The 12,626-nt window shown below is 46.2% G+C and overlaps 1 protein-coding gene across 13 annotated transcripts in view; it reads right to left on the reverse strand.

The window, feature by feature from the left end:
• PRDM5 (PR/SET domain 5) overlaps positions 1-12,626 on the reverse strand; it is a 102,629-nt gene that overhangs the window by 77,933 nt on the left and 12,070 nt on the right. For all 13 annotated transcript variants that reach the window (XR_005656524.1, XM_039879524.1, XM_039879525.1 and 10 more), the window contains exon 2: positions 10,586-10,669. Coding sequence is in view for 12 of the 13 variants with exons in the window: in XM_039879524.1 (XP_039735458.1) it covers positions 10,586-10,669 (84 nt within the window). In the remaining variant the exon portion in view is untranslated. The remainder of the gene's footprint in view (positions 1-10,585; positions 10,670-12,626) is intronic.

A 12,626-nucleotide genomic window follows, 5' to 3' on the forward strand; every position in this document is an offset into this window, starting at 1 on the left:
GCTCTGAAGTTGGTGCATAATATCTGAAAAGTAGGGAATCGAAGGAGAAAAATCACACAGAGCAACCTGTGGAAGGTACGGCTCCAAGGCACACGCAGCCGGACGGAGGGGCCCATTTAAGGGAACTAGAGGAAGGAACACAGACACGAAATTTAAAGAATATTTAGGTTACAGGCAAGCGAAAAAGAAGGCAGGGAATTTTCCCGGCCCTCGGGCGGGCTGGCCAGCGCCCAGGAGCCCGATTCCATCGGGGCGAGAGGCGGCCTTGCAGGTCGGCGTCGCGTTCCCTTCCCCGAACACGGGCTTCCCATTTCGTCTCATTCTACGAAAGCGGGAGCATCAAAGAAAAGAATTTTGCTTTAAAGAACAAATGATAATAGTAATAACAGCCAACGTTACTGATTATTGCACGTTGGGCACACTTTACGAAGAAGCACCTTTACACATGTTATATAATTCACTCCTCAAAACAAAGTGCGACATGGTAACCACCTTTAAGAGATAAGGAAACGGAGGCACAAACGGAATAAATGACGTATCTGAGGTCTCACGGCTAGATCGGTATTGGAGCAAGGCTTCGAACCAAGATGATCGGATCCCAGAGCCACCACACTGTCCCCCTCGGGCGCTAGGAGCCACCAGTGAGCAGGTTTCTGAGACTAGCCCTCGTGGAATGCCCTCCTGTTTGATTGGGTAGAGCCTCTGAGCATGACATAATGTCACCCCTGCCATCCCGGTGTAAAGGGAGATTATTCTTGGGGAGACTAATTAGTCATGCACACTGTTTAGAAGCTGAGTTTTCTCCGGCCCGTGAGCAGAGGTCAGACAGCTGCAAAGCACCAAGGAGGGCCTGACATGAGGGGGGTTCGACACCGCGGAGATGGATGGCCACAGGCAGCCTGGCAGGGGCCCCCGGGGACTTAGGGACTGAAGCAGTTTCTGTCCAACAGCCACCAGTAGAACGAGGACGTCAGTCCTACAGCCTCAAGGAATTGAATTCAACCAACCATTGGAAGGAGCCTGGAAGCAAACTGACCCTCAAGGCCTCCAGATAAGACTCCAGCCCGCCAGCACCTGTAAGACCTATAAGCAGTAAGACCTATAAGCAGTAAGACCTACAACCTGTAAGACCTATAAGCAGCCAACCCACCCGGACGGCCCGCTACAGCTTATGGAACAAGGGTGTTGTCCTGAGCCACTAAGTTTGTGGTAATTTGTCACGGGCGACAGCGGACAGTTAATACCCCACTCCTTGCACCAAGACCAAGGTTAGGTTTTGACAAAAGTTAGCACAAACAGAACACCTTGAAATGATACCGCTTCCTATCTCGTCATGGGTCAGGTGGGACGTCTGGACAGCCTGACCGGGTTCTCTGCTTCGGGTTATGGGGCGGGCTCTGCGTGGGAATCTGCTTCCGAGCTCCTCTGGGTTATGACAAATCCCAGCCCCTCGAAGCCACAGAACCGGGGGGTCCTCACGTCTCGCTTCTGTCACTTTACATGAGATGACGAATGACGATTTGTAACCTAAATCATGTTAATTACGTTTAAAAACCGCAAATGTCCTTAAATATAACATAAACGTATGTTTCACCTAAGGAATTTAGTCTCATATTCAATGAAGGAAAGGGAGGAAAAGAATAGGAAAGGCACCTAATACATATTCTTCTTAATTTTTAATTCTAAATCTTGGGTTACAGAGACAATCAGTTCTCCTTATAAAATTTAAAAAAATGTTTCTACCTTTCTCTTTTCATCAGTTTTCTCTAAATCTTAAACCTTAAATTACGTCTTATAATTTTTTTGCATTTATTACAGAGCTGCCTAAGTATACGTTCACTAGTGTATAGAGATATCGAACTTATATCAAGAATTTAACACATAAGGAAACTATTGACCATAAATATTTTCCGATTGCTTTTTCACCTCATAAAGGCATAAGAAGGCATTGAAAATACAGATGTAGAACACAATAGAGAGAAGGCAGGGAAATTGACACTCAAAAGGTATTAGGTAATATCGGTTTGAGTTCTTGAAAGTGTGCTGACAAATCTAGGGCTTTCCCTGAAGGAGTGTTTTTAATTTTGCAACAAACTGCCTTTTAAGATAAGTCATCTAAGATTACAAGTGACAGAAACACCTTCTTTGGTCTCACTTTACTGGCAGCTGTTAGCACAAGAGTAAGAAAAACTTGCCCTGTACACATACGAAGACCCCAATATTGGGTACCATTGCCAGCTCACTGGCCCCATGACTTTGCCTCCCAAAGGCATTGGCTGGCTGACAGGCACGCAAGGCTGAGACTCCGCGGTAATGACCTCCTGGGCGGCGGGACCACTTGTGCACGTAGGTGTTACCGGGCGTGACTCGTGAACGTACTTGATGTTTCACTTTATCCACAGAGCCCCTTGCTGACCCTAAAACCTCCAGCTTTGCTCATGCTTCATTACCCTATCACCTTGATCTTTAACGGTTCTCTCCTACGGAAATATCTATAGTTCTTCGGCGTTTTCCTAAACAAGCGTTGGAAGTATTCCTATAAAATATCACAATTCTGTAACCAGATGTTTTGGGAAGCTGACGTTTTTTAAATTTTAGAAGTGAAATGTGGTGCACATACGGTGTTTACAGAACATTTCTACAGGGCTTGGAACGCCATCCCATAATACATCGTATTTCTGTAACTCGGTGTACGAATAATTGTGCTAAGTGGGATAAAAGCAAAAGGCTACAAATAGCCTCACCTAAGTTCAAGTCAGGTTTTGCTGCTAAATAAGTTATTAAAAAAGAAAAAAAAAAAAGAAATTTGGTTTTCTGAGCTTTGAGGATTTCAGATTTCCAGGTGAGTGTCTGTGACTGTAAAGGTTAAAACGAGCAATCAGACAACCTATTAGAGTCTTTTCTCTCCAGAGAGAGGAGATATGTTTATTAGAATGATGGCAGGTACTCTGGCAATGGTACCCAGAAAAAGTGCAATGCCACGGAATTCAAGACAAACGTGCTAATTTACCTGCTGCAGACATCCTTACCGTGCATGACAGCAGGCACTCTCTGAAGCGCCTCCCAGCACACAGTGCCTACGGAGACGGTGTGCCCCATGGAGAAGTACTCCCACACTCTCTGACCTGGAAGTGAAGCCCGCAGATTCAAAACAGGGCATGTGACACTAAGATGTGCAGCCTCTCCCACACATAATACAACATATTCCTCTTCAGGCCACCTGCAACCTACACATGGCTACGCAAACTGGAGACAACACGCAACGCCCTGGACAGTAGGTCCACGCAGCCCTCCTATGGGTTTTAAAATGTCTGAGATTTGTAAAACACAAAATTACCATCTTAAGTACCGACAAAAGTATATGTGTGTGTATCACTCAATCTCTAAGGCCTGTCAGAAGGGAAGATTTAAAAAAAAAAAAATGATTCATTAACCAAAAGTTAAAAGGTAAACAAATATGCACATCAAAACATTAATTATCTAAGCTGTCCCAAAAATTCTTCCAAGAATAAAGTACTTTCAGAGTACTCATTTATCATACAGTAAGAAAATTATAGGCCAAATCGTTAAACAGGATTTATGCAAGTCCGTGAAGATTAATCTTTACATAAAATAAAAACGCGGAGTTCCTCAGGTAGGACTTCATGCACGTTTTCGGCAGAGTTTGGAAAGCCTCCAGTGTGCATAAAGCAGAGACACGCATGCCAGGGTTTTCTGACTTGCAGAAAATACCAGATCGAAATTTAGAAAAAAATTCATTAAATGCAATTTTTTATATTAAACATAAATTAGCACTCCAATTTGTTACTAAAACAGACCAAAAACTAAGCAACCACGCAACAGCTCATAGACTCATACAAACAAATCAAGCTGCTCCAAGACTTCCAGCCGGCCTGTTTTTCTCACGTTTAATTTACTGCATAATAACAGGAAAAGGTCTTGGCAAACAAAAATGTAAACTACCCTGAATACAAACACAGCCTGTGTTGCTATATTAGAGAATCCACAGATGGTTGGCATCAGGAGACTAGCATAAATACAAAAAAAAAAAAAAAAACCCACCTAAAAGGCAAGTAAATAAAAGGCAAGTAAATGTGGAGACAGAACAAGGTATGTCAGAACGTCTTTGCCCTATTTAAAAAAAAAAATCCCTCGTGTCAACACCATGAGACCTGGAATCTGTGGGACCGATGCTTCTGAGGTCGTGGCAAACGCTCGAGCTCGGCTACGCGAAGCACGGGCTACCGGGCAGAAAAGGCCGGCCGCGCTCTGCACAGGAGCGCTGTGCGGGGAGATGGCACAGTTTGGGGGGCAGGGGGAGCGAGCAAGGACAGGAAGAGAGGGTGAATCTAGGGGAGGAAGGAGGGGACTGGACGGAGCAAGTGACGTGACGAGCAAACAGAGCAAAGGCACACAGTGGGGGCGACGTGTAAACTACAGAAGGGTTAGGGGAGAAAGGTAGAGAGGTCAGATCTTGCGACAGTTGGTGACACTCTGGAAAGCGAGTGCAGCTCATGAGAATTCTCCCACGTGGCTTCCCGGCAGTCAGGACAGCTAGAGTTCCAGACTCTTCCCGAGGGGAGACTGATTCGCTCTGTCCCGGCGCAGGGAGCGTGGGCAGCCAGGGACGGACACTTCTTCTGTATGTTAAGTGTTCAGTGTGTGGACCTGGCTATGGTCTAACGTCGGTCATATACGTGGACACGAGGAGTCTGGAGTCGTCAAATCCACAGCAACAGAAGCGGATTGGTGGTTAAACAGCTCTGGGACTTAACGGGGGAAAAGAGTTTTGTTCAAGGGGTGTAGTTTCAGATTTGCAAGATGAAAAAATTCTGGAGATCTGCTTCAAAACAAGGTGAATATGCTTAACACTACTAAACTGTACCCTTCAAAAAAGATTAAGATGGTCAATTTTTAAATGTTTTTTTACCACAATAAAAAAAGTGGAAAAAAAATATTACCTATGCCTGACTCCAACCCCAGCTCTTATGTACCTTGGGTTCAATTAAGTATGTACTCGATTTTCATGAATCTTTGATAAATATGTTTAACAAGAAGAGCCAAGAGAGACCTTACGTTTTAATTAAAATCCAACAACACTCTGGCTATAAGTGGGCAACCACCCGTCAATCCGTTTAACTGCATTTACTATATAACTATATAACGCCTCAGCCGTCATTTCTCCATCTCATGCACTAAGTTATGACAGCCACTGTCAAACGTTTCACCCAAATCACACCTGCTATGTCCACGGGACCCTCCTGGGCTTAAATAACCATTGAAAGCGTGTTGGACAGAACTCAAACTGCTTTCCCCACGAGCATCCAGCGTTTGCAGCCTTTCCAAATGTCTCAAAAATGTAACGCACAGTTTCTGCAAGAACAGCTATTTTTTTTTTTTCCAGCACCCAAGTATATACTTTTCTGGGACTGGAGAGATGAACTAAATTAAATAGATGCTTTTTTATTAGCAACTTGGGCATCTCAGGCTATGATGTATGCTATATACAATGTTATACACTTTATAAAAGTTTTACCCGGATTGAAGGTCATTTTCATTAATGAAGATTTTTCCCAATCAATGGACCAAGTAATCAAAATCGGGAACTCAAAAATCCCAATAGTAAAAATGCTATTATTGAAGCGGATGATTAAGTGAAGTCTATAATGATGACTTAATCCCATATCGACCAAGTGGGAGCAGGAAGCAGAAGTGAAATGTTATCTGTTCTTTCTGCCTTTACTTTTTAGATGAACTAGATTAAATGTGTACAATTTAAAATGGGATTTCTGCTTCAGATTCACAAGAGAAGGAAAAAGCAGACGAAACCTCATTTTAAGCCTATTTGACTGGTGTCACTTCTCAACCCCCTTCCTGATAAAAACTCTCAGCTCACTAAAAATAAAAAAAAAAGATATCGTTTTAATGTGAAAACCATAGGCAATGTAAATCAAAGCCAATATATTTAAAGCTGAAACACATACGCACGATATTAAAATCAGGAAGAAGACACGATTGCTTATTACTACTGTTATTATTTCATACGGTTCTGAAATCCTAGCCATCGCCCCAATGATTAGCATGGACCCCCCCCTTTCCTGCCCCGTAGCCAGACACTGCAGGGGCACCGTGCTGAGGGTGACCGCGGCTGCACAGGGCCTGCAGCCCTCGGCGGGTATGGAATTAGAGAGCGGGGCTCCTTCCAAGCCAGAGTCAGCCAGTCACAGCTCGTCAAACGCCTCGGAGGCCGACCCTGAAACCATCCGTCCTCTCCAGGCCCCGGCAGAGCAGCTGTGGGGCGCCGGCGGGGTCTCTGGGGCAGAGCCGACATTAGATCCCAAAGAAAAAGGTAGGGATGTGAGGAGTGGAAGGGCAGGGGGAGTGGCCGGACGAAGCGGTCAGTAAGAAGGGGAGAAGGGGCAGGGGACACCGGGCGAACATCTTGGGAGCTACTCCTTAGACAGGATAATGCTTCCCGACATTTCCTTTTGCAGAGAACAGTCACTTAACGGGCAGGCACCATGCTGCGCTGGATAAGTGATCAAAGCCAAGATGTTTTTAAAGCGCTATTTCGTAAAGCTAAAAACCCATCACTATTCCAAACGCGTATAGTTTCTTCTGCTACCCTTGTTTCCAAATGTCAGTTGGTTCTAATGTGACCGATACACAAGGACATAACACGAAGTGTTTGCTTGTGCGGTTCTGTCTCCCAGAGCACGAGGTGAACGCAGGAGACAGCATCCGCTGAACAGGGCGCACGGAGGGCCACGCACCCCGCACCCCGAGGACCTCCCAGCTTCCCCGGCTCACGCGTGCTGAGAGACACAGCGATCCACTTCAGGTGCCACAACCCTCCGCCCAACTCCAGACAACCCCCGCCATCGCCACTTCGTAAGAACTCACGAGTCGCAACCCTTCCGACAGGTATTTCCACGAGCCAATTTCAGAGCTTTTTAAAGGTAAATCGACATATCTTTCGCAGTATGTACTTAATTTTTAACCATTTAATGATCCCGCCTGGGCAAAGCAACCTCATCGTCAGCCAGTTCAAAAATGACTATGTGACATGCGAGGGGATTTCTGCTACAGAAGGGGGAGTCCGTGTGCGCTGTGGACACTACTTGTCCGACCCTGCCCGCTGCCTGCCACCGGCTTGAGGACTAGGCCACTACCACGGCTGGCAGAGCAGAGAGGTGGAAAGAGCATGGGGTAATGTCACCACGCTAACTAAACAACCATCCCTGAAGCCTGCCCGACTGTTGAATTTCCTCTTATTTGACATAATGTCCTCATTCTGTAAGTGAGTTGGAGTTGCCATTGTTTGCAGCCAAATGCAGCTATTTGATAAAATTCCTACAGCGCCGTAAGCTCTGACCAGAACCACAAACGTGGTGAAGCGCTCCGATACTGCTGATACTGTTGGTTTTCCTTTTTCCTAACCAACTTAGTGAGCCTGGATTCCTAACATGCTTGGAAGCATATCTGAGGTTTGGCTGAATGGCCAGGAGTTGGCTGACACACTCAGGTAGGAGCCCGCTCTGTGAAAAGCAGAGGAAAGACAACCACATACCCAAAGCAGAACTTCCAAAAGACAGGTGACGTTCAACTGCTTTGCTTCAGCCCCGGCTAGAGGTCTAGAGCCAGGAGGGTGGACCGTGACGTGGCGTTAGGGTTCCCGGCGTTCCACCGGGCTTCCTAGGTGGTACTTTTCCACTATCGTGTGTCTACACTAAGTGATTCCATTTGGAAACTAAAACAAAACGTTATCATCTGCGAAAGAGAAACATTTGGTGAAGAGACTTCTTTGTTGCAAACACCTAAAAGGACTTCCATAAACAGTCAAGGGAAATAAAAGGTTTTAAACAATTGGAAACATTTCTTCCAAAAATAAAACACATTGGAAACTTGGGGCTGAATCAAGTTCCCAAAGAGCAGAAGAGCTGTAATCACAGAACTGCAAAAAGAGAGGGAAACAGCTAAAGAAAACGTCCAGTGTGATATCCAACCAATCAGCTTCTCTGAAAACCAAATTCCAGTCAAATCACCATCTTCACGACAAAGAAAAACGTCTACGAAGCAGAAAAACCCCAAGGTATTAAAATACTAAGGGAACTGATAAGTTTTCTCTTTTTTTGAACCTTTAAATTACATATGTCCTAAGAATGCCAGAGGTAAAAATAACATACATATACGCAGTGTGTTTACTGAGTATGAGTGGGTTATTAAATATGGAGTCTGAAATGAACCGTACTATTATCCGATTATATTTACGTTCTAGATACGGTGCTAAGACCTGAGGAGTGACAATGAGTTTGACCACGCCTTGCCTCCAAAAGGTCGCTGCGGAGGAAGTGGTCCCCCACCCCGGTCTGCCACCCCCTTCGCTCTCTCTCCAACTGCCCTGTCTCAGAAACGTCACCACCTGCCACCCAGGCCAGACATTTCAGCCATTCTGGACTTGTCTCTTTCAACACACAATCCATCGGCAAGCCCCACTGGTGTGAGTTACTGCCCATGACATACGAGCAGAAGCCAGCCATTGTCACCAACCCCACGGCTCAGGCCACCACCGAATCGCTCCTGGAGCACGGGCCGGACGCGACGCCCGCCTCCCGCAGCCTGCTCTCCACCCGGCATGCTCAGGGCTCTCCTCCAGGGGTGAGCACAGCCCAGCAGGCTGCAGAGTCCCTTCGATGGCCTTCGGCCGCTGGTCTGCATTTCCCAGGTGACGAAGCTGAGCGTCCTTCGTGGTCATCGGCCGTGCGGACGTCTTCTGGTGTGACGCGCCTGTTCGCGTGTTTTGCCCGTTTTTCTTTCCTTTTCTTCTATCGCTTCATAGTTCTTAATTTATTTCGGATACAAACCCTTTTTCAGACAAGGGTGTTACGAACGCCTTTCCGCTCTGCCGCTCGCTTCTCATCCCTTTCGTGGTATGTTCCGATGAACAGTCAGGTCTCCAGTGTATTGTTTTCCCCTTTACAGCGCTGACTGCTTATTATTAAAGAACCCTCCACCCATTCTAAGATCATGAAGGTATTATTCTCCTACGTTTTCTCCTAAAGGTTTATTATTGTTTTTATCTTACATGTGTACATTTACAATGATTAAAGTAATTTTTTATATATGAGATGAGTTAGGGGTCAAAATTTTTTTTTTTTCTCTTAAGAATACTGTTTTCACCCAACACCATTGGTCCCTCCCTCCCCAGGTCCCTCCCCAGACCCCTCTCCAGGCTCACCTCTGGTGTCCTCCAAGTAAGTCAGGCCATAATTTTCTACGCAGTTGACGTGCAAATCTATCCAGAATCCACTCTACAGACCCAACTCTTGCCACACAAGGGACAAAGGTCAAGAGTTAAGGAGCGGCGTGGGAGGCCCGCATTCTGGCCTAGGATCTGTCACATCCTCCAATCCAGCTTTTCTGGAGCCATGAACTTGCAGAGCTACGGTATGCTCGAAACACGAGGCAGACATTTGAATCTTCACCTGGCTCCTACCTGTCCCGCCTTGGTGAGAACCCAGGAGAGAGGAGTTATTAACTAGGAAGCATCGCCAGGGTGTAAGCGACCTGGGGACTGGGGGCTGGAAAGGAAGTTTCCCAAAACAATCTATATGGACTGTTTTTAAAGTCCAATTACATAAGGGGCCCCAACTCACCTAGTTCAATATCATGGTAAATGTACACATGTTCATTTATTTTGAAACAATAACTTACTATAACTGTAGGAGATTTCACAATTCATACAAAAACACCTACACATCATCTCATCATATATTTTAGTAGCTATATTTCTGAAAACATGTTATTTACCCAGAAGTTCAAAATCTTTTCCGCTGACAAAAATAAAGTATAATAATTTGATATTGCACATTTGTAATATGCAGCTATCTGGTAGGTTATAATGACCACCCGCCCTGGTAATTCCACTGCCTTATGTAAAAACAAACAAACAAACAAACAAAAAAACAGTTTTCCTCATGAGCCTTCAAGGGGATAGATTTAGAAACACAAATGTAAAACTTTTTAGATGCCATTAAGTCAGGGTCAGGCAGGTAAAGCAGACTGCCCTCAACTCACTTTGTGTGTCTCACACCATGTTACTTCTAGAACCTTACAAGACCACACCTCCTTAAGAGGAATTAAAACTACAATTAAAACTACATTTTTAAATATGTAGTTTTATTTTTTTAAATAATTAAAACTACAATTAATTATTTTTTAAATAATGAAAACTACAATTGAGAAATAAAAGGTAAAGTATAATTTCATTCACAGAAATTGAAATTCTCAGTCCAGTAAAAGAACATGCTTATTTTGCAATCCAAACATCCTTATGTATGAAAAACTTCTTTTTCAGTGATAAACTATATAAACTTTAGAGTTCTAGAAGAATTGACTAGGAAGATATTTCAACACTATTTTTTTTGGATGCTAACCTTTCAAGTTATTCTGGTTCCTTAAAATGGAAAGATGTCGATGCTTAAAGAGTCAACTGGAATCAATATGTATTAACGCGTCTTGTAAAAGCACTAAATGGTATCACGAGACACATTTTCAATACGTAAAATGGCAATCGCGCCCTCACCTCCCACATCAGCCTGTAATCCACGTTTTCATCCAAGTCTTCGGGCTTCCTCTTCTCTCCAGCAAACGGTCCAAACTTTTCACCCTGGGAAGCGATGATTATATTGAAAAAGGGTTAGGACCACAACAAAGTCACCAAAATAAACTGTTATTTCTCTTCTGGAAAATTTTTTTCCTCTAAATTATCATGCCCAATAATTGAGACACATTTAAAATATCAACGAATTGATACAACACAAAATATTTACATAGTTAACATCCAACCTAATCTGCTTTTAGCCTAAGAGCCTGAATCCAGAATTAAAGAGCCCAAGGATGAAATGGCTTATTGCTCAGATTCCGACAGGGCTCTAAACAGCGTACTGACAGGTTTCGACCCACTGCCATCTCTAGCGAGTGGTCCTAAAATGACAAGCATCGAGTTCTGCCTGGCTTGAGAGACAAGCCCACCAGGCTAAAAACCATCTGGTTCCCATACAAATCATAATCCCTCCCAGAGATGAACACAAAAGTAGCGTGCCCTTGTCAGAGGAAGACCGTTCATAAATAACATTTAAATTCTGCTGCCAATGGTTCACACGGCCGAGGGGGCACACTGGAGACCAGCCTCTCTCAAGGTGCCCGCTCTGCAGCCCGCCTGCAGGAGAATTTCAAATTCGGAATCCTGGACTTAGCAACATCAGACTTTGGCAGGGGGACGTGGGGTGTTGCACATTCCACGAGTGCCCAGGTGAGGACCGCTGGTGTCTGTATTGCAGGCGGGGCTGTCCCCTGCAGTTGGCCCCACGGGAACCCCTGAGGCAGGGCGAAGGGAGAGGCGACACCTTTCTCACCAAGGCCACCGCCACAGGGGCTGGAGAGACAGCAGGTCGAGTGGGGTCCGTCTGCGTGGCCAGGCGTTCTGCAGAAGTGTGTGCGAGGGAGCCGGCCCCGGCCAGCGCTCTCCCAGCTGGCCACGCCGGGCCTTCAGTAGCACCTTCCCATCACGAGGAGGTGGGGGAGCCACTGAAGATGCCGCCGAAGCCACCCAATCCCCAGGGGACTTTTGATGAACACCATGTTACTTCTAGAACCTTACGAGGAAAATAAATTACTTAATGAATAACGGAAAACCCAGCTCCTGGGAACGGAAAACTGGGAAAGCTTAAAGGAATTACAAGGAGCTCACCCAGCCCCCCATCCTACAGATGAGGAGAAGAGGCTCTGAGGGGCCAGGGATAATGGCAGAGCCACAAGATCTGGTCTTCGATGTTAACTCGGGGGCAGAAGACACTCCAGAGATGGCTCGGGTCCAGATCATCACCCACACCCCAGCACCAGCATGCGAGAGAGGCAGGGAGGCCGCCGCTCACAGTAGCGCAGAGGCACCGGAACCAAGCTCAGGGAGCAGATTTCAGAGAGGGTGGAGGCCGGCTCTGCTTCTGGATCCCTCCAGGCGTCACCAGCCGCTTCGTGCTGACACTGGGCTCTCAGAGTCACTCCCCACGCAGACACGACAGCCCCCAAGATGCCCCCAAAGCCACAACAAAGGGAGTCACTTCTCACATCAACGTGGGGCCTTCTCAGTATCGGACGGCAGGTCACGAAAGCTGCTGAGGACGAAGGAAGCGGGAAGGGAGTATTTACTCAACTCCTCTGTGCCACGCTCCAAGTCATCTGATGTGAGGATGTCCCCACTTCACAGTGAGGGAAACTGGGACTCCGAGAGATTTAATTATTGACTGAATTGAGGTCGGTCACCTAGCAAAGACCAGAGAAAGGACGGGGGACCAGTGGCTCGTTCTGAGTGCAGAGCGTGGGCACTGTCCCCTTCCCCGCGAGGCCACTCGAAACCCTGACGAATGACCGCGGGACGCAGGGCCAGGCGGGCACACGATTGTCTCCTCACTTCCTGCTGACAACCTTTAGTCACGTCGCCAGCCGTGCCACGCTTCCAGCGGCCACTCCCCACACGGACCGCTGGACGGAATGAAGAACCCGACACCCTGGTGTCAAAGCCAACCCGGGAGACACGGCAGGGAACAGGTGCTTCCGGCAGTGAA

Source organism: Pteropus medius, unplaced genomic scaffold (assembly GCF_902729225.1).
Source record: "Pteropus medius unplaced genomic scaffold, Ma_sr-lr_union100, whole genome shotgun sequence".
NCBI classification, from domain to species: Eukaryota; Metazoa; Chordata; class Mammalia; order Chiroptera; family Pteropodidae; genus Pteropus; species Pteropus medius.